General features: G+C 38.7%; 1 protein-coding gene across 2 annotated transcripts in view; it reads right to left on the bottom strand.

Annotated features, from left to right (window-relative positions):
- WDR64 (WD repeat domain 64) overlaps positions 1–20,187 on the bottom strand; it is a 73,771-nt gene that overhangs the window by 10,639 nt on the left and 42,945 nt on the right. For both annotated transcript variants that reach the window (XR_003530022.1, XM_027657398.1), the window contains exons 13-21: positions 14,843–14,969; positions 12,655–12,803; positions 11,500–11,623; positions 10,094–10,263; positions 8,109–8,279; positions 7,124–7,254; positions 5,787–5,879; positions 2,114–2,201; positions 705–747 (exon numbers count right to left, since the gene is read on the bottom strand). Coding sequence is in view for 1 of the 2 variants with exons in the window: in XM_027657398.1 (XP_027513199.1) it covers positions 705–747; positions 2,114–2,201; positions 5,787–5,879; positions 7,124–7,254; positions 8,109–8,279; positions 10,094–10,263; positions 11,500–11,623; positions 12,655–12,803; positions 14,843–14,969 (1,096 nt within the window). In the remaining variant the exon portion in view is untranslated. The remainder of the gene's footprint in view (positions 1–704; positions 748–2,113; positions 2,202–5,786; positions 5,880–7,123; positions 7,255–8,108; positions 8,280–10,093; positions 10,264–11,499; positions 11,624–12,654; positions 12,804–14,842; positions 14,970–20,187) is intronic.

Below are 20,187 nucleotides of genomic sequence, written 5' to 3'. Positions count from 1 at the left end.
CTCAGTCAAGTGGACATTCATTCAGTGGATGCAAGATCTAACAGGAGTGTCTGTTTCATTGGGCAGCTACAAGGCTTAGGAATATTCTTGTCTCAGGGCATGCTTTTTTTGCCAAATAAATTAATCTTAAATTCATATTGCAGATGATCAAATTTCTTGTTATTGGTAAATTCTACTTTCCATCAGAGGATGTCTAAAAGATTCAGAAGAATCTAGAGGATTTGCTTCTTGCTAATTCACCAACTCGATTTGCACAGCTTTAACTCTTAAGCACTTGGCTCTCTCTTATGATTTTTTAAGAACATATATTATGAGAAGATTTTTCCTTCTAACATTTCACCCACTTTTGAGGATTTTGTCTGTGAGGCCATTCGCTCATGCTTGACTCAAGCTGGCTCTTGCTATTCTATTTCAATAATTCATTGCCAGAATATTTATGTGGAAGAAAAGTCTGTGTAGTTGACATTTGCAAAAATTCTGAAAGGTGTCATCATGCCTACTTGGAAAAAACCAGCAATTAAGGCCTTGCATATCTTGCATCCTGGCCTGGCTTTTGCGAAATAACTGCAAATCAGGAGGGAGCAGATGATGATATGTCATCCACTAGTGGCATCCCAATTATTTTGCCAGACAAACTCAGTTTCCATAGTAATCTGAGCAGAACTCACAGATCAACACGGAGAACGAAAAACATTTTTTCATACCTGTTGTTATTTCAGTATTAACTTTATCAATTTCCACATTTTCCTAAAAGCAAGGAATAAAATGTAACAGAATTAGAAAATGGAACTTTGATGTAACTACAGAACAGTTCTCTAGTTGAAATTATTTTAAGAATTTAATTTTTTTAGTTGGAGGATTCAGATATTCCCCCGATTTCCACTGAGTGTAAGACAAGATGCACTTCCTTCGAAGAGAATCAAAATAAGAGAAGAAAAAGTCATAAATTAAATTAACAGGAATTTAGGAGCATGTTAAATGTAAATTTGGCTGAATAGAAATAGTTACTTAGGACAAGCAAAGTCAATAATTTACAATCATGTAAATGTAACCTAGGTCTCTTTCATTTATAACATGCATATAGTCTTGTTACTGCCTTGAGCAAAAATTAACAAAGTGCATAAATGCCAATAACATTTACTCACATCTGCATCTTCAATAAGAGAATTGTCACAGTCTCTCATTTGTGCCTTACTTTACAGGCTTCTGAGGATCCCCAAGGCTGACAGTAATCAGCCTCAAAAATTGCCAAGTAAAATAAGGCAGGAAAAACTATGCAGCCAGGAGTGTTTGAGGTATCTTAGAAGAAGTCAAGCCACTTCAATCTCATCCTACTTATTGATATGTAAAGCTTGATGTGTGGGGCTTTTGGGAATCTTTATGAGCTGCAAATGACTGTCCATTTTGTTATTCTAATGACTACACAGCACAGTACATTGAATACTTTAGTTTACAGATGCCAGATAGGCCATGTCTACTTGGGAATCTATTGAAGTGCATGCCCTGAAACAAAATGCTGGTAAGAATATGAGATGTAGCAGGATTTTGCCTACTTATCTTTTGTTGCTTTGCAAATATGGCATGTTCTTCTGGCATAGAAGGGCAAAAAGTGTCACAAAACCCGTAATGCTATCCTTAGTAAAAATAGAGAGATGTCTCAATCAACAGACTGAGACACTGGCATATTAATGGTAAATCAAAAAAAAAAGGTACTGTCATTTGAAAGAATGCATCCAAGCAGGTGTGGCTGCAATGTAGATGTGGTTTTGCTTTTATTCAGTACTTTATGATTTGATTGTTTTACCTTCTCCATTGCATTTTTCTATACCCCCCATTTGAAATTCAGAATTGCTAGTGATAAGCATCTGACAAACATGTTGATAGTCAGCTATCCTCTGTATCACAGAGCGAGCTGACTGACAACGTATTCTTAATTGCCCACCTCAGTCAGTTTAGGTGAACAAAGTTCATTTCTCTGTAATTCCTGATATTTTGTTTTGTGCACAGTGTTATGGAGGCATTTTAGTAAGCTACAGGACTTTAAAACCAAAGCTGAAATGACAACAGAAATTTGTTTTGATTGCTACCAAATCCATGAAGCCATCATACCTACCTTATGTGGGTTCAAAGAACTGCTCTCATGCTCTGGGATGGCACTGACATCACCCCTCACAGCAGTAGAGGGCTGGGAACTCCTTTTCCTGTGTGAAAGAAAGTATTAAAGATCACTGACATTCTTGAAGACGCTGTTTGATAACTGGAAATCAACATCACCCAGCGTTATAAAGCAGAAAAATATAGCCTGAATTGACAAGACTGATTAGACACTGTCCCAGTGTGCCAAAAGGCAAGCCGATGGGTAAGACAACCGATCTGGCTGAACAGGGAGATTTTGAAGGAAATTAGGGTAAAGAAGAGAGCCTACTGATTATGGAAAAAAGGGTTGGCTACTCAGGAAGAGTTTAGGAATATAGTTAGGTCATGTAGAAAGAAAATTAGAGAGATGAAGGCACAACTTGAACTTTATCTCGCCACTTCTGTGAAGGATAATAAAAAATCCTTCTACAGATACATCGATAGCAAAAGGAGGGGCAAGGAGAACCTCCATTCTTTGTTGGACATGGGTAGGAACATAGTTATCAAAGATGAGGAAAAGGCTGAGGTATTTAACACTTTCTTGACCTCAGTTTTCAACAGTAAGACAGGTTGTCCTTAGGACAGATGGCTTTTGGAGCTTGTAGGAAGAGATAAGAATCTGAATAGTTCCCCTGTAATCCATGAGGAAACAGTTAGCGACCTGCTGAGCCACTTGGATCCCCACAAGTCTATGGGACCAGATGGGATCCACCCAAGGGTGATGAGGGAGCTGGCAGAAGAGCTCACCAAGCCAGTCTCCATCATCTACCAACAGTCTTGGCTCACTGGGGAGGTCCCAGACGATTGGAAGTTGGCGAATATCACGCCAATCCACAAAAAGGGCTGAAAGGAGGACCAGGGAAACTACATGGCCATCAGCCTGACCTCAGTGCCTGGCAAGGTTATGGAGCAAATCATCCTAAGTGCAATCACACAACACCTACAGGATGGACAAGGGAGCAAGCAGACCCAGCCAGCACGGGTTTGGGAGGGGCAGGTCCTGTCTGACCAACCTGATCTCCTTTTATGATCAGGTGACCCACCTGATGGATGAGGGGAAGGCTGTGGATGTGGTCTATCTGGACTTCAGGAAAGCCTTTGACACCATCTCCCACAGCATACTTCTGAAAAAGCTGGCAGCCCACGGCTTGGACAGGGGCACTCTGTGCTGGGTTAGGAACTGGCTGGAGGGCCGGGCCCAGAGAGTGGTGGTGAACGGGGCTGCATCCAGTTGGCAGCCGGTCACTAGTGGTGTCCCCCAGGGATCAGTGTTGGGCCCAGTTCTATTTAATATCTTTATTAATGATTTAGATGAGGGGATTGAGTCCACCATCAGCAAATTTACAGATGACACTAAGTTGGGGGGGAGTGTCGATCAGCTGGAAGGCAGGAGGGCTCTTCAGAGGGACCTGGACAGGCTGGAGAGTTGGGCTGATTCCAGTGGGATGAGGTTCAACAAGGCCAAGGGCCGGGTCCTCCACTTTTGCCACAACAACCCCATGCAGCGCTACAGACTGGGGACAGAGTGGCTGGAGAGCAGCCAGGCAGAGAGGGACCTGGGAGTTTGGATTGACAGGAAGCTGAACATGAGCCAGCAGTGTGCCCAGGTGGCCAAGAAGGCAAATGGCATCCTGGCCTGGATCAGGAACAGTGTGGCCAACAGGTCCAGGGAAGTGATTCTTCCCCTGTACTCAGCACTGGTGAGGCCACACCTGGAGTACTGTGTCCAGTTCTGGGCCCCTCGGTTCAGAAAGGATATAGAGGTGCTGGAGCAGGTCCAGAGAAGAGCAACGAGGCTGGTGAAGGGACTCGAGCACAAGTCCTGTGAGGAGAGGCTGAGGGAACTGGGGTTGTTCAACCTGGAGAAGAGGAGGCTCAGGGGAGACCTCATCACTCTCTACAGCTCCCTGAAAGGAGGCTGTAGCCAGGTGGGGGTTGGTCTCTTCTCCGAGGCAACTATAAGTAAGACAAGAGGGCATGCTCTTAAGCTGTGCCAGGGGAGGTTTAGATTAGATATTAGGAAGAAATTCTTTACAGAGAGGGTAATCAGGCATTGGAATGGGCTGCCCAGGGAAGTGGTGGATTCTCTGTCTCCGGAGGTTTTTAAGATGAGACTGGATGTGGCACTTAGTGCCATGGTCTAGTAACAAAGGCAGTGTTGGATCAAGGGTTGGACTTGATGATCTCAGAGGTCCCTTCCAACCCAGCTGATTCTATTATTCTATGACTAAGGGTTGTTGGTTTTGTATATTTATCAAAGTAACTTGGCAATATTTGCATATTACACAGCCAACCTCTCCTGTCAGGAGTTTTGAGGAGATTAAATCCATAGTACATCAAAAGTAACAGTGGAACTCATCCTCAAGAAGTAACGGGGAAAAATTCACTGCATGCCAATGGCTTGTTCCCTTTCATTTTACACAGTGCTTTGCTCTGCAAATAGTTTTTAATTAATTATAGAAACTTATTTTCAATCTGTTACAAAAATTCTCAGAAATAAGATTTTGTGGAAGAAAATCAGGAAAAAAAATTGGATGTGGTCTTTACCATTTTTGTTTCCAAGTCAAGAAAAGTTCAGACTATGCTATTGAGTGATCCTTTCCACATAATGTCACAGCTGCTCTGTTTTGGGGAAGAGTATTTGAATAAGTGGGATAATGTAAAACCCATCTAGAAAGTATGCAGATAGGGTAGTCTACTTAAATTTGGTCAGATGACCATGACTTTGCAATTTTAAGTGTCTAATTTTACAGACTTGCTAGCATGCTTGAACATTTTGTGTATGTGTATGATCAAATTCATCCAGATACCTTCCTAATAAATACAATACATCCTAAGCCTACATGATTCAAAGTCATTTTAGAGAATTTATGTTCAATTAAGTGGCACATGCTATTACATGTAGTAAATGCATAAGCTACTTGAAGGTTTTAAAGCAAGATAAGACCAGCTTTGTAACTCATGAAAGCAAAAAAGCTGCCTAATTGCTAAAAGATTAAAGCTGCATAAATATTTAAACCATACTGAGTCCTTTTGGCTGCCATTGCCTTTGCATATCCATTGGAAGACAAGCACTTCTGAAGTTATGTACAGGTGCAATGCCTTTCTTTCAACATGAGCACATTTGTCTAAAATTCTTTTCTTCATCCAACACTACCAGCCTATGAAAGCTTCTAGTTTGTTTTAAGATGAAACTTGACACTACAAACTTAAAAAAAAAAGAGAAATATATATATATAAAGAATATATATAAAAATATACATATAAAGAAAAAATACTATAAAGAAAAAGCCTGCTGTCACACAGTTATCTCACAGAGATAAGAGCAAGTGAATCTACAGTACATAGGAAAACTGATGCCTGGCAAAAGCTAACTTCTGTTGAATTTTTCAATAGAATTGAGACTTATGAGGTCATTTAGAGGACAAAAGGATATCTGAGTGGAAAAAAGAACATGTAATATGGTTTGATAAGCATTACAAAGGTTTCAGGATGGGAAAGCCAACTAACTGTCTGGACTTGAACTGATTAAATACAAATAAAATCCCAATTTAAATCAGCTATCTTAGACAAACACTACATCTGTTTACTACAACAAAATTCCAAGTGATTGTGCCTGTCCCTGAGGAAGATAAAATGCATGGAGTTACCTGGAAGTAAAAGCACTATGTACAAGGAATAACATGGCATTGATTCCAGATTCTTGAGAAACTGAATCCTGGCTGTCTTCGTTAGTTTCATGCCTGAAAATAAAGATATTTGTACAAGATATGTCACATAGGTTGTGTATTGTTCCCAGAAAACATTTCTAACTTAATTTTTAGTTAAAAAAATTAAACTTTTCATTTCCCAGAATACATGTCGCTTAAGTTTTAGACAGTTTTTCAGAATCAGTTAATCAGTTATGACGGATTAATGTCAGTGAAGATGGAATGATGAAAATTTCATTCAGCCAAGTATTTTCTTGAGAATTAGTATTGAAGAGACAAATAAACTCTCCTATGTTGAAGTTAACTAGCTAAGTTAATGTTAGCATAGTATCTTGTTCCCAGTATTCAAAAAGTCATCTGAACTCTCCTTACAAAGCACTGACTTTCCTGTCTTCCATGTATCCATATGAATTGCCTGCCTCATATATAGGGAGGCAAATACAAAGTAAGAGTCAGAGTCAGAACTGCAGTTAAGTTTTGATTATTTCCCAGGGTACAGAAAGACTCAGCTCATTTTCTCACAAACATGCCAATTTTACACCTTAAGGATGTTGTGAAACTGTTGGGTAGGATAATTAAGTATTGACTTTTTATGGTTTTAAAAGGCATGTGTTCCTTCACCAGCACAGGAATACTTCCATGCTGCAGCACTGAGTCTAGCCAAAAACACTGCCATTGTTCACCTTACTGATGTAGGCTTAATGTGAGTAAGAGTAAATGGAACCATCCAAAGAGTGAGCACTCTTTGTCAATTTCTGTGAAAGATCTTTAATCTCAAACCTCCAAAACCACATCAGTTTTCTCCTCATTGAATGTGATTCCTAGTCTTCTAGGTATGTCCAGTGATACTGATAATGTAGAACATCTGGCATTATCATCTGAAGCAGCATTATTTCCAGCTGTCCTCCCAACACAAAAATTTCCAAAATAAGGATGTTTCTACAGCTCAGTAGCAGCCTCCAGTCAATGACAGAGTGATTGACATAGTGAGAGTTTCCTTCAGTGGCAGTGCTGAGTTAGGTTAAACACTATTCTTAATTACATAATCCCTTCCCTAAATGACTCTCTCTCTTGATCACATCTCCTACCTGCACTGTCAGGACTAGCTAGCAAAGTAATTTGAAGTGGAAGGCAGGAGGGCCAATACAAATTTCTACTTTAACTCCTGCTTGTCAATCACCCTTTCTATTTGGGCATCTTAGAATTTCCAGAATGCCATTTGGAAAGTTTGTATGAAATACTGGAGATCAAACAGCCTCCATGAAAGCAATACTTACAGGCATCTCACAGAGGCAGATCCAAAATCCCACAAAATTATTTCACCATTTGCACTTCCTGTAGCTATCAAACTCCATCCTTCTACTTTTAAAACAGCAAAACAGTTAATTTCCACAGATGGTGCAAAATTCTACAAAGACAGTTAAAAGAAAAGTGTGAGTAGGAGCAACGTGGCCACTAGGCAGTGAAATGTTTTAACTGTTAAACTAACAAAATGCCTAAACAGACAGTGTCTACAACAACTGCATTTTGGATGCTATTCTAATACTACTGTATTTGAGCTACATAGAAGCACCAGAAGGAAGCAGGGAGTGATAATATTGGGAGACTCCCTGCTGCAGAGAACAGGGCCTCCAACCTCACCTGCTATTTACAGCACAATTGCAATTTGAGCATGTAAAAACAAGTGTAAGAGCTGAAGATTAATCAGAAGTAGGTATCTACGGATAAGTTAAAGGAATAAGTCACTTAACAGAGATATAATAACCTTTCCATAAACATCATCCAATCTGTTACAGAGTTAGTGAAATTTTACAAAACAGGACTTAAATCTCAGGGGCTATTCAAGTTAAATCGGTCAACCATTGAAACATGAATTTGATATCTTATTTTACCAAAGCAATAAGAAGAGAAAATAGAATCACTTTGATACTCAACTTGATCTTTATGTGCCACTATTACTGAAGGTCAGCCTAGCTATAGTATAAATGGCATTTCATTTCTAGAAGAGTTTATTTAAGAACCTCAACTTACTATATTTTATAGGAATGAGAAGTGTATGTTCAGAACATCTCCTTTTGTGTATTTATTTCAATGTACTGAAAAGTACGGAATCATTGAATGAAAAATGTTGGAAGAGACTGCAATGGGCAATACTTATTTGGTTCTTAACCTGTTGCTAAAACATTAAATCTTTGGGGGCACAATAAACATTTTATTTTCCAATCTTCTGTAAATGATGTGGAACTTTGAAGTGTTTCTCACCTCTGTATCATCACTCAGAGAACTGATGTTAGACAGCAGCCGAATAGATGGAAAAAAATCTTGTGAGGTGTCAGGCTTCAGTAACAGATATACAACTGGATTCCTTCGTGGAAAAGACACTGCATCAGGAAGCACCCATGCGACATGTAGATGTGTTTGAGTTGAGTTACCCTATTAAAATAACTGACTTAATGAAAGAGGAAGAAAAGGATTTCTCTAGTCATAAAAAAAATTATAGCAAGTGTGTATCCAAAGCTTGTTTTCTGCGCCAAATTACAAAACCTGTTACAGGTATCAACTAGAACATGCCTACAATGCAAACTGAAGTTTCATCCAGAGATATTCCAGCTCACCTTAAGTTACCTGCTGTTATATTAGAAGCTGTGCAGCTGTGGAGTTCGGAGCTGTTAATTTTACTCAGTTTAACTAACCTCCTTAAAATAAGCTGTCTCTTATTTATAGCTGCTTATTTCATTAACATTGCTACTCTCCAGTTCACATCTACCAAAACATCCAGCAAAACCGGTGGTTGTTCCAATTGTATGAGAGAAGAAGCCACAGTTCAGCTGCAGCCCCAAGTCACTGATTTCTCCTCATTGTTCCTAGAGGCAATTGGGAGTCACTTTGAGAGTTTTTTTGACTACAAGAAATAGTACCTGCTCTAACATTGATATTTCTGTCCATTTTGAGAAGTGTTACTGAAATCAGCTCCTGAGGTTTTCTACTGTTTTCATAGATGTCTTGAGCTCCAGAATGAAGAAATAATTAAGATTTTAGTAAATCTTATAATAATAAGTGTATCAAACAAGAAACACTTCTGGGGAAGGATTAAAAATTGAGAGATCTATAGTGGATTCCTGCAAAGAATGAAATGTTTTGGGCTGCTACTCCAGTTTACCTTGCTAATTACTATATTTGGAGCCTTTTAAAAAGCTAATAACAACCTGTATTTCTCATTATCACAGAAACATCTGTGGGAAAATGTAGATCTGCACATATGTGAAACAGTATTAATGTACTTAGATTCATAGAGACTTGAAGGACATTGAACTCCTCACTAACCTGTTTGTCAAGGGATAAATTTACATAATTTACAGTAAATGAACTGTTTAACAATTTCAGTAATAACACTGGGGAGCAATTGGTGTGATGGAGTATTTCAGAAAAGTCTGAATAGCAAAAGCAAACTCTGTATGAAACAGCTTTTTATTAGCAGGAGGCTCAAAAGGATAACTTATTTACTGAGATGAGAGCCTGTATGTTTTTTCCCCAAATGTATCATTTGTCTAAAAGTTATTGCTTCTCCTGACAACCTTTGCTCCCTTGCGCAGAGTAGATTTAAAGTTTCAGAAGAATTTTGTCCCAAGTAAAACATTCAAATTTGAGACAGAAAATTCCACAGAAACATGGTTTGTATGAGAAATGAAACTATAATTATTATGAAACTATATAAATGAAATTATAGTAAACTGCAAATGCATCTTGTTAGTTTTAGCTGAAGGGAACACAGAGTAAATGCTCAAAATCAAGCCCAGAAAGTCAATCTGATTTGTGTCTCTTTGTATCAGTTCCTAAGAAGCCACTGTCTTAACCTAGTAATTTTAGACAAAAATAAAATAAAATAATCTTTTCACCAAAATATTCTCTTTAGAAACACTTTAAATAAGGTAAAAACCATCTACAGTAACAACAGTAATATTTTAAGGCCTTAAAGGATCTCTAACTACTGAAACCTCAATCACAAATGAAAAAGCAAATACAAGGAAAGAAATTATCAGAATGCTGAAAACCAGCAATGGACTAATGAACATTTCAACACTAGACAGAAAGGCAGAAAGCTAATTTGATGACATTGAAAAACTAGATTGTTCCTTGACAGTTTCTAAAAGTTCATCTACTAATTAATGAAAAAGTCCTATTTCACCTCAAAATTTAGGGGCTAACAAATGAAATTAGGGCAAAAAAAAAAAGTCTATTTGAAAAACCTGAATGATCTTCATCTCCCCTCTCTGTTCCAAAACAAGAAGTGCATGTTGACTCTCATCAGCCTTCAGATAGACTATCTTCAGTACGCGATGCTCATCTTCGCTGTGCTGGGCCAAAGGCAAGGCTTTAAATTCTTGCCCACTTTCAAACTCCCAAATTTTCACTGTTCCTACACAGGGATGACAAAATGTAGAAAAGGGAATGAACTTTCATCCATACCCTGTGCTTCAAAGTCAGAAGCTTGAATAGGATCAAACAGAGAAAAGACAAAAAAAATGAAAATCCAAGAGCTAGGTCACTGGACTTTCAAAAATTGCAACAGTGTATGTGTTTCTTAGCAAAGCAGACTTAGAGACAAAAAAACACACCAGAAAACACCTTTACCACTATGCCCTCCATTCTTCCATCTTTTTTCCCATGTCTATTTTGTTCTGCAGCCCAGGATAAAAGACTTCTTCTTACTTTACTTCTGTTCTGGATAGCATTATCAGGGAGCAAGTAGAGTGTGAGAAGACTTCAAGTTCTGAGCTACATCAATGAGCAGAGGGACCTGATTGCTGGACTTACCCCACAGAGCTACTGAGGAGAAGGAGCTACAGAATTTTCTTAAGTGATGAAATGATTATATATAACTTCCCTTTTGTAAGACTTGACAGCAGTCACCTTCTGTTGTGCTCTTAAGATCCATAATGCAATGCAGTCTCTGCTCCCAAGCAGAAACAAGAAATATTAGCCAGTATGCTGTGTGGAAAAGGCCATCATCTCCTCTTCATGTGAGGTAGATTTCATATATTTTATATATTTTAATAATTCAGGTGTGTACTCTTGAACATTTGAATGTGAGAATTATTCAGTTATGTTAACAAATCATAAAATTATTAAAGCTTCCTGAAGAATTCAGTGTGCATTCGTGTATTGGTGAGGTCTTGTCACATTACCTAAAACTCATGCACCCTAAACAACAGATGTGAAAAATTAAGGAAAAATATCTATCTATCTATATCTATCTTCTAGTGTTCAGTGACTGCAGACACTATAAAATTGAGCTTAGATACTAGAAAATTTAAAACCTCCCATCTGCAGCTGTTTAGTTATAGATCTAGATACTAAGTCTTATGAGGAAACAACTTTTCAGACCAAGAGCTTTGGAGACAGGCTTCCAGAAAGTAACAGACTATCAAAGTACCAGAGCCCAAGGAGCCAAAAATTGCCTTTCTGTGAAGAACCTATCAAATAAAACCCAACCAAGACACCCCCCACACACCCTTTCCACAGACTGGCAGCTGTGCATTCAAAATTAATTCTGCTGTCACTGAGACAGTCAAGACAAAGAGTTCTGTCTGCTCATGTAATATGTCATTAAAAAAAATGTAATAAAAATGTAGTAATTATTTAATTGCTTTACCATCACATGCCCCAGTAGCAACATAAAAACCATTTATTTCGATGGCTGCACAGGTCACTTCAGTATTCACCCCATGTGCATCTTCGATTTGATATATCTGATATCCTGTTTCTAGGTCCCAGACCTGAAAAAATAATATGATAATTATTTGTAATACATCCTCTAAAACTTGTCACACAATGTGTTCTAATGCAATTGGAGAAATGACTGTCAATAGCAAATTTTCCCTTCCCATTGTCTCTGTTTCACATCTCTGTAACATCTCTGTTACAGAAGCACACTACCAAGTTCTTTTAGTGAAATACTAGTGTATTTTCCCTGAAAATGTCCCTGTCCCCAGAGAAGTTATTCTGGCAAGGGGAGGCTCTATGTACGCTCTGAGAAAGACCCCTGCTAATTCAGAGAGATTGATGTTAAATCAAATGAGTATTTACAGTGCAAAAGCAAAGAAATCTAACTAGAAGGGATGGTTTCAGTTAGAATTTTGGTGCAGAATATAAAAATCAGACTTTACATAAACATTTGTTCCAAAAATGTAGTAACTATCTCTGGTCATTATCTAATTCTTTTAGAAATTTAAGCAATGACTTAAAAAGTTGGTTGCTGTAGTGGGATAGCTCAGATTCAACTGGATTTATGAAGTAGCCACTGATTTCATATGCAGTATCTGGATCTGATTTTCTGCAGCACCAAATGCCCCAAACTATCTTGTAATTGTAATGGTGTAGCCATTGTGGTCTAGGGAAGGCAGGGTTTAGAGTGAGAAATAACATCTTTACTGAGTGTATAAACTGAACAAGCCTATACACAAACCAGCTTTTTTCCACAGGAATGGTACACATCACCAGCTGGGCCAATTAAAGATGCTACCTCTCCCTACAAATCTTGTCATCTAACCTACCAACAGCTGATGAAAACTACAGGTTCTTGATACCTCTGATGATCACTGTCACACTGTTAAAAAGAAAAGTTGGATCTTCTGAACCCAAATAGGGTTCATCATGGCTACCACTTCCCTGGAAGTCAAAAATAGCCACAAAACCAACACTTAGAATAATAAACGCTAATAACTTATCAAATCGCCCAATAAATTATTCAAAACAAAAAAGCTGAGACTTTTATTTTTCAGTATAAATGGTGACAACTTACACTCACCTTCAGTATTGACTCAGTGCAAATGGTGAGAAGCTGGTGAAGAGTCCTGTTGTAAATCAGAGCATTGATGCTTTTCTCATGTGTTTGTGGCAGCTGTCTTGTATCTTCTATCACGTTAGCTAGGGGATAAATATCAATGACATCTGAACCTGCACAGGGTGAGAGAAGTGAGAATATATATATTTTGTCCATAGTATCAGTTACTTTCCCTGGACATAAAAGGATTTTATGTAAACCATAGGGTTCGTTTGCTTTCTTCTGAAGAGGATAAGGAATATTTTCTGTTTCTTGAGAACACCTGTTCTCTGAAGCAGAAAACATTCATGCATGCTCCCCACAAAGCACTAGTTAAACAATGGCTAAGTATTTACCTACCTTAAACAACCATCTGCCCACCTTTGATAGGATTGATTCCCCGACCGCAAATTACTAGGACTCATAAATCCCCTAGTCCCAGAGTTGGTTGGCATGGAATAGAATGAACCCAAATAAATAAAAATCTGTGAGATTTATCACTAAAATAAATTCTGGTACCTGCTTTGTTCTTACAGACAAAGCAATTCTATCTGCAGGGAATGATGACGTCTTTCCCGTACCTTCCTTTATACAGCACTGCGAGTCTGAATGGTGTTTTTCAGACACCTTCCAGTGTTCTTGGATTAGAAGAGTTGCAAAGACAGAAGCAGATGGGAACAACAAGACAAAAGAAAGGACAAGGTCTGTACAATACGCTTAAGCCAGAATGCACATCCAGTATCACTGCCGATCTACCAGCAGAGGAGTAGCAGTGAGTACACAGCAAAGGATGAAGTTGCCTAATCCTTGGTGTAAATCCAGGCACAGAGGCCAGCAGCTTGGAAAAAGGCACAGAAGGAAGGCTATGGCAAAATTCAAATGAAGCATGAAGGTGAGCTGTGATGTTATTGAACTACTAAGTGAAAATCTCTGTAGAGCCAGGTACATATCAGTGATAATTAATTTGCTCACATATAGGCTCAGACCCTTGTCCTCTTCAGGGGCAAGGAGACATTCCCTTAGGCTTTTAATGGAACCATTAACAGAGTCCAGGACCAGATTTTCAGAAATATTTAGGCACTTATAGAATGATTATTTACATGGGCAAAGTTACCCCATTTTGTCAAGGATTGATCTGTTTATATTCCCTACATTACTAAGCCTGGAAAATCTCACTAACTTAAATTTGAACTAAAGATAGTATCTGTATCCTTTAGTAATCAAAAGATTCAGCAGAAACTACCAGTTCACTGAAAACAAAATGTTTCACATTCATCTGAGATTTGACAAGATTTACAAGCTTTGTGCCTTGTTTCTAATCCAAGGACAGAAAAATCTGTCTCCAAAGACAACTACCTTATTTTCCTGGTGTGAGTCAGGCCTCTACAGCCTCAGAAGAAATTCAAAGCTGTTTTTTTCAGTGACTACATCCCTGGGGCAGACAAACCCTTCTGTTTTCAAGAGTCTCTGTCTTAGATACAGAAGACTAACATCCTTAGTGACAACTGCAAAGGTCTGGTCCCTCAGAGATTCCAGGCTCCCTGTTACAGAGTCAGGAAACAGAGCCTAGAACTGAGTTACCACAATATTTTATCTGAGTCCCACAGAACTCAGATTGAGTTCCCACAATATTTTATTCCTCATCAGTCGAGCAGTACATCTGTTGACACCGCAGATTGTGGGGCTGTCTCTAGCTTCTGAGTTAAATAAGGAGTTTGAATTACTTGTGAGGGCTCCACAGAGACTTTATGTTGCTGTTTTGATCTCCAAATGGGAGGAGGAGGGTACTAGAGGAATTGTTAGGTGAAGATCAGCAGCTTAGTAGCTTTCAAGAAATGACAAGTCTATAGAACAATATCTGTAGTTTAATTTTGCTATGGGATGCTCACCTCGCCTTCAGAGAAGCCTTTCTCATTTCCTTTGGTTCTTGAATTTAATTCCTATGCTGCATATTTTCACACATGTTTTGATATTGAAATTAACACCAGATATAACCCACTTTAAAATGATCTTATTGTGCAAATACCCTTGCCTCTCAGTATTCTGTATATTCTCATATACTCTATTCCTGAACTCAACTTCAGTTGTATGCAATCATAAAGGAAATCACCACAAAAGAAATTGCATTCTAGGAGAAGGGTCATGCTCTCATACATCAACTGCAATAACATACCAGTGATAAGTATGCCGTGATCATTGTCAAATACCATGGGAAAGGTATTCAACTCTTCAGGACTCCCTTGATTATCATGGAAGACCTGCAGCGGTGCAAGGGTTTGTATATCCCACACTCTAAAAACCTAGAGGGAGAGAGAGAAGAGAAAAGCTAGTACTGTATCCTGATTGGATTGTCAACTCCATTTTGTTTCTATGACAGTAATATTACAGCTTCCAATATAAATCACATTGTTAAGCATGGTACATCCTAAAATAAGCAATACAAATATCAGAGGTATCTCTTTACCCATTTTACTAAGCATAAAAGGCACAGAAAGGCTGAATTTTGTAATCTTGACCTGATAAGTCCACAGGAGAAACAGATCTCATGAGAGTTGGTTCTACTCCTTAATGACAAGATGTCTCCATTGTGTCATAATTTTCAGTCACACACAGGTAAATGCCAGTTGTTTAAAAACAAAACTGGCATGAACTGAACTATGAAATGGTGTGCAACAGTACACAGATAAATTTCAGAGGGTTCTGGATAAAGAAATTCCTGAAACTTTTAACTGACAGCAGATGTTGAAGAAAATCAGATCAGGACACATTGCAGAAGTATCATTTTTATGCATCTAAAATTCTTGTGTTCTCCATAGGACAATGCTACCAATCACAGTCAGGGTACCATCCTCTGAGAAACACTAGAGGGATTAGATGTATTGGTTCTCACTTTCAGTTTCAACAGAAAACAGAGCACCTGCTTTAAACTCTTGAATTGTTCATCAATAATCGTATGTTAGCAGCACTTATTCGTCCTTCCCATTCAAAAGCTCTGTTGAACTTACTGCTATCCCATGCAAACTCTCTGATGAGGGGAAGAGGAGGAGCAGACACTGAGCTCTTCGCTGTGGTGACCAGTGACTGGAGCCCAGGGAATGGCCTGAAGTTGTGTCAGGGCAGGTTTAGGTTGGATATTAGAAAAAGGTTCTTCACCCAGAGGGTGGTTGGGCACTGGAACAGGCTCTCCAGGGAAGTGGTCACAGCACCAAGCCTGACAGAGTTCAAGAAGTGTTTGGATGATACTCTGAAACACATGGTTTGACTCTGAGGGGTGGTCCTGTGCAGGGTTAAGGGTTGGACTTGATGGTCCTTGTGGGTCCCTTCCAACTCAGCATATTCTGCAATTCTGTGATTCTTTAATATTGCAAGAATCCATGATTTAATTTCTCAGACCTCATGGCTTTCAGAGTGGTGTATTTCCCTGCACAATAACCCTACTATGCTCTCAGAAGTTATTCTGTCATCACATCTGCCTGCAATTCTTATTTACTTGCTAAAACTGTGGAGACTTTTATATAGGCATTTGTGCAAGTTGTTTGTATTTATTCGATTATGCTACTTTAGGTGGGGCTGCACTTTTAATTGGGATTTTAACATAAAGACACATGTTGGTACAATGCTTTTATCAATATTCTGAGTGTTGTGGGCATTGATGAAAGTCATAACCTGATTTTAAAGGATGTTACAGTGGATCCAGCAAAATTCAGAAAAGGAAGGGAAGAAACAGATACGTCAATCAGTGCTTAAACAGAGCAACTTTGGCAATTCATGCATGAGTGTTTAAGAATGTTAAGTAGAAGAAAATTTCTCCTTAATATTTTGCTTGTTTTCAGGAAAACTGAAAAAGAAAGGACTCTGAATAACTTCTCACTGAGATTAAATTTTCTCTGAGAGAGTACTGAGTCAAAAGAATCACATCTATCACATTCCTCTGATTGACTTGTGATTACATTTCGGGAGTTCACTCAGACATGCAATTTCTAAAGCATACAAAAAGTAAAACAGGCATCAAGACTTGAAAAAGGAAATCCATTTGAATAGAAAAAAATTACGGAGCTGTTCATCCAGCTGACAGTAGAACAGCAAAAAACAGAAAATGAATTGGTGATGAAAGTTGAGAAAGTTAGGGCAATATTGCAGGTGGATCACCAAGCTCAATTCTGGTACACTCACAATTAGAGCATGTAAAAACAGGTGTAAGAGCTGAAGATTAATCAGAAGTAGGTATCTATGGAGATATTACAGGCAGGTGAAAATCATAAATCACTGAACAGAGATATAATAACCTTTCCATAAACATCTCCCAGATCTGCTACAGAGCTAGTAAAGTTACACGAAACAAAAGGTAAGACAATTCTAATAGTCTCATGGACTATTAGAGTTAAATTGGTCAGTAAGTAAATATGGATTTGATGTTTTATCAAAGCAATAAGAAGAGAAGGTGTTTTTACAGCACAAATGAATATAAGTAAGAGCCTCTTGCGCTATTTATTGCTGCTTGTTCAGCTGTTAATGCCAGTACCACATTAAGAAAATGCAGTTATTTAGAGTGACAGCAAAAACCTAGACACATCACAGCATTCATAAATCTCTTCCCTTCCTTATGGCTGTCTCCTTTTCCCAGCCCATGGGCAGGGATGGGGAGATTACATAAACCAGTGTTTCACATGAGTAACTCCCACACAAGGAGTCACCAGTATGGCCCTGAGATACAATGTCACCGCTGTTCATCTGCATCAGCCCACATGACTGTGCAGGAATTCATGCATGAAGAGAGGCAACAAAAGGCATGCTTATTTAGAAATTAGGAGGGGACCGGGGGGAGTTGCCTGAGGAGCATTTCACTGACAGTAACTTTATTGTTGTACTTATTTAATGAAGAACTTCGCACAGCAGCCTGAGAAATACCAGGAATTCCTGAAGACCTCTGAAAACATATTCTTTATGGCAAAATGCTTCAATACTGTGTCTTCTGAAATAAAAAAAATAGACTATATACAAGCAAACAAAACATATTAGGGAGGAGAAGGAGTGTGGAAAGAGCTTCAAGTGCTTTTGGAAACAACCCACTGTTTCCACCTTACAGGAAAATTTGAGCTGTACTTCCAGCAACATTATATCTACAACAGTGGATTACATTAATGAAAAACTTGGTTTGGTTTAGGTGTTAGCAGAACCGGCCTTGACCCACAGATAGACCTTCTATCTGCTCTTCTAAGCAGAGCAGGGATTCTTGCCTGTGTTCCCACACTGTGGACAGCCTTCCTCCCACAGTCAGCAGATGTACTGGCACTCAGTGGATGCACATGGCATCTCTTTCCTACCTCTGCTGCAACAGCCTCAGCAAACTATGCTGTCACCCTCTCCAGGACTGCAGTCTGGATCAGTTCCCTCTGTTCTGGGATGTTCTTCTTGTGTCGTTCATTTTTGAACCCAATGGCAAAACCACATAGTTACAGATGGAATTTCCACAGACACTAATAGAAATTGGGAACCAAATCCCTCCAGAATTCAGTGGGGGTTCTTGCCAAAGCCTACTGAGATCCCTTAAAAAATTAAAATGTGTATATTTGCATTCATAAACACTTTTGAGCACCACCTTCCTTTAAGCCCTAAAACTCATAACATAGAAAAGAAGCCTGAAATATTTTTTCCATCAGCTTTAAAGCCTATCTTTTATGAGCATGTAAAACCAGCAACACACCTCTCTTCTAATTTTCTTAATCCACTCACAGAGGTAGACAGAGAGCAAAAGATTCATCTTAACAACTAAAACATGAAGAGCAGAGGGAAATGGAAAAAAGATGGCAAATAGGCCCAGAAAAAAAATTGGTAAATAAATCTTTTATATAGTCTTAGTACAATAAAATTTAGGCTCAGGAACACTTATCTCCTGCTGGGTTGTTATGAGGATGCCACTTTGGAAATACACTTTGATTCTGGAAAAAGAAAATCCTCTTGTTCTCCTTTCTATCTGTAATTAACTGAGATAGAGGGAAGGACTAAAGAAGTTCAGGTTTTGCCCCTCCCTCTTCCCCTGTCAAAACATAATCCCTTCAAATTACTGCTAGTTAAGAATAAGAAAGTGAATTTAAAACACTGTTCTGCATAAAATATCTCAACAACTCTCTAGAGAAAACAGTAACGCATTTTTAGTGCTTTCAAACTCTCACATCATGCTGATACTTTTTGTAAGTTAAGGAATATTTGTTTTTTGAAAAAGTCAGCTTTCCTCAATCACCGAATGGTGATACTGCAAGTCTTTAAAAGAACTTATGAGAAAAACCACTTATGCAGGAAAATCCAAAATCCAAACACTCTTGGGGCAGAAAGAAGTTGCATTAGCCAGAGCATTCACTGTAGGCATAGAGAGGAAGAGCAAGCAATAATTAAAGCTGATTTTCTGTTGAAGTTTTTAGGTTATCTGCCCCTATTTGCTATATTGTTCAACTGTTTGACGGGGTCATTGAAGGCGCCATGGTCTAAGCGAAAAAATTTACAAATTCATACAGAACACCTGAACCATTAAAGACAAAAATCACCAGGCATGAATGTCAAAATGCAGTTCTGCTTGCCGAGTTATTTAATAGACTAAGCTATCTGCAGAGAGTGCCAATGTGCGTCTTGTGATCCCTGAAGGTGATCCTGCAAAGTGCTACAACTCCCTGTAATAGTAAGAAGACTCAGGAACAAATTAATGTCAATGGGATTATTTGTGAGGTTAAGGCAAAGAGGATTTAGCTGTAAGCACATTAATGCAATGTGGTGCAGTAGATGGTACTATAACTAGTGTCTTATAGAGATAGTAATTTGTCAAAGTTCAAAATTATGAGCATTTCAAATCACTTCATCAGACAGTATAATTAACCTGGCAATATACAAAGGTAGTTTCCTTTTCCCAAACATGAATGGATCCTGGAGAGAAATCAAACTGTTATATGCAATAGTCTAATTGCATAATAATGAGCCTGAAGGATATTTACTGGGTGCTGCAATTGAGAGTGTGTAAAGGTTCTGATGTCTGTCTCTGTACTGTGTGTGTGGTGTGCTGACAATAGATATAGCTGACCATTAATGCAAAGATAAAATAATACTCAACACTTCTGTAGAACAGTTTCAGTGGACATTTAGATGGTGTGGGGGTAAGAAAGAGGAAGCAAGAAGTGTAGGACAGAGAGGTGGCTGCCCATGAACACCTGGATCAGAAGAGCTATAAAACAGTCATGTTCCTCCTGTCAATCTTCAGCCAGTCTTAGAACGATTCTCTCACCTTAGACATAGTTTTTGAAGTACAGAACAGCTGAGGTTGGAAGGGACCTCTGGAGGTCACCTTGTCTAACTGCATTGTTCAAGTGAGGCCACATAGAGCAGGGCCATGTGCAGATGGATTTAAAATATCTCCAAGGACAGAGACTCCACAACCACTCTGGGAACCCTGTGCCAGTGCTTGGTCTCCCTCACAGTAAAAGAAGTGTTTCCTGATGTTCAGACAGAATCTCTTGTGTTTCATTTTTCATT

This window comes from Corapipo altera, unplaced genomic scaffold (genome assembly GCF_003945725.1).
Source record: "Corapipo altera isolate COAL_440 unplaced genomic scaffold, ASM394572v1 2c, whole genome shotgun sequence".
Taxonomy (NCBI): Eukaryota; Metazoa; Chordata; class Aves; order Passeriformes; family Pipridae; genus Corapipo; species Corapipo altera.
Note: the sequence above shows the minus strand (reverse complement) of the source record. Positions and strands in the feature narration are given on the sequence as shown.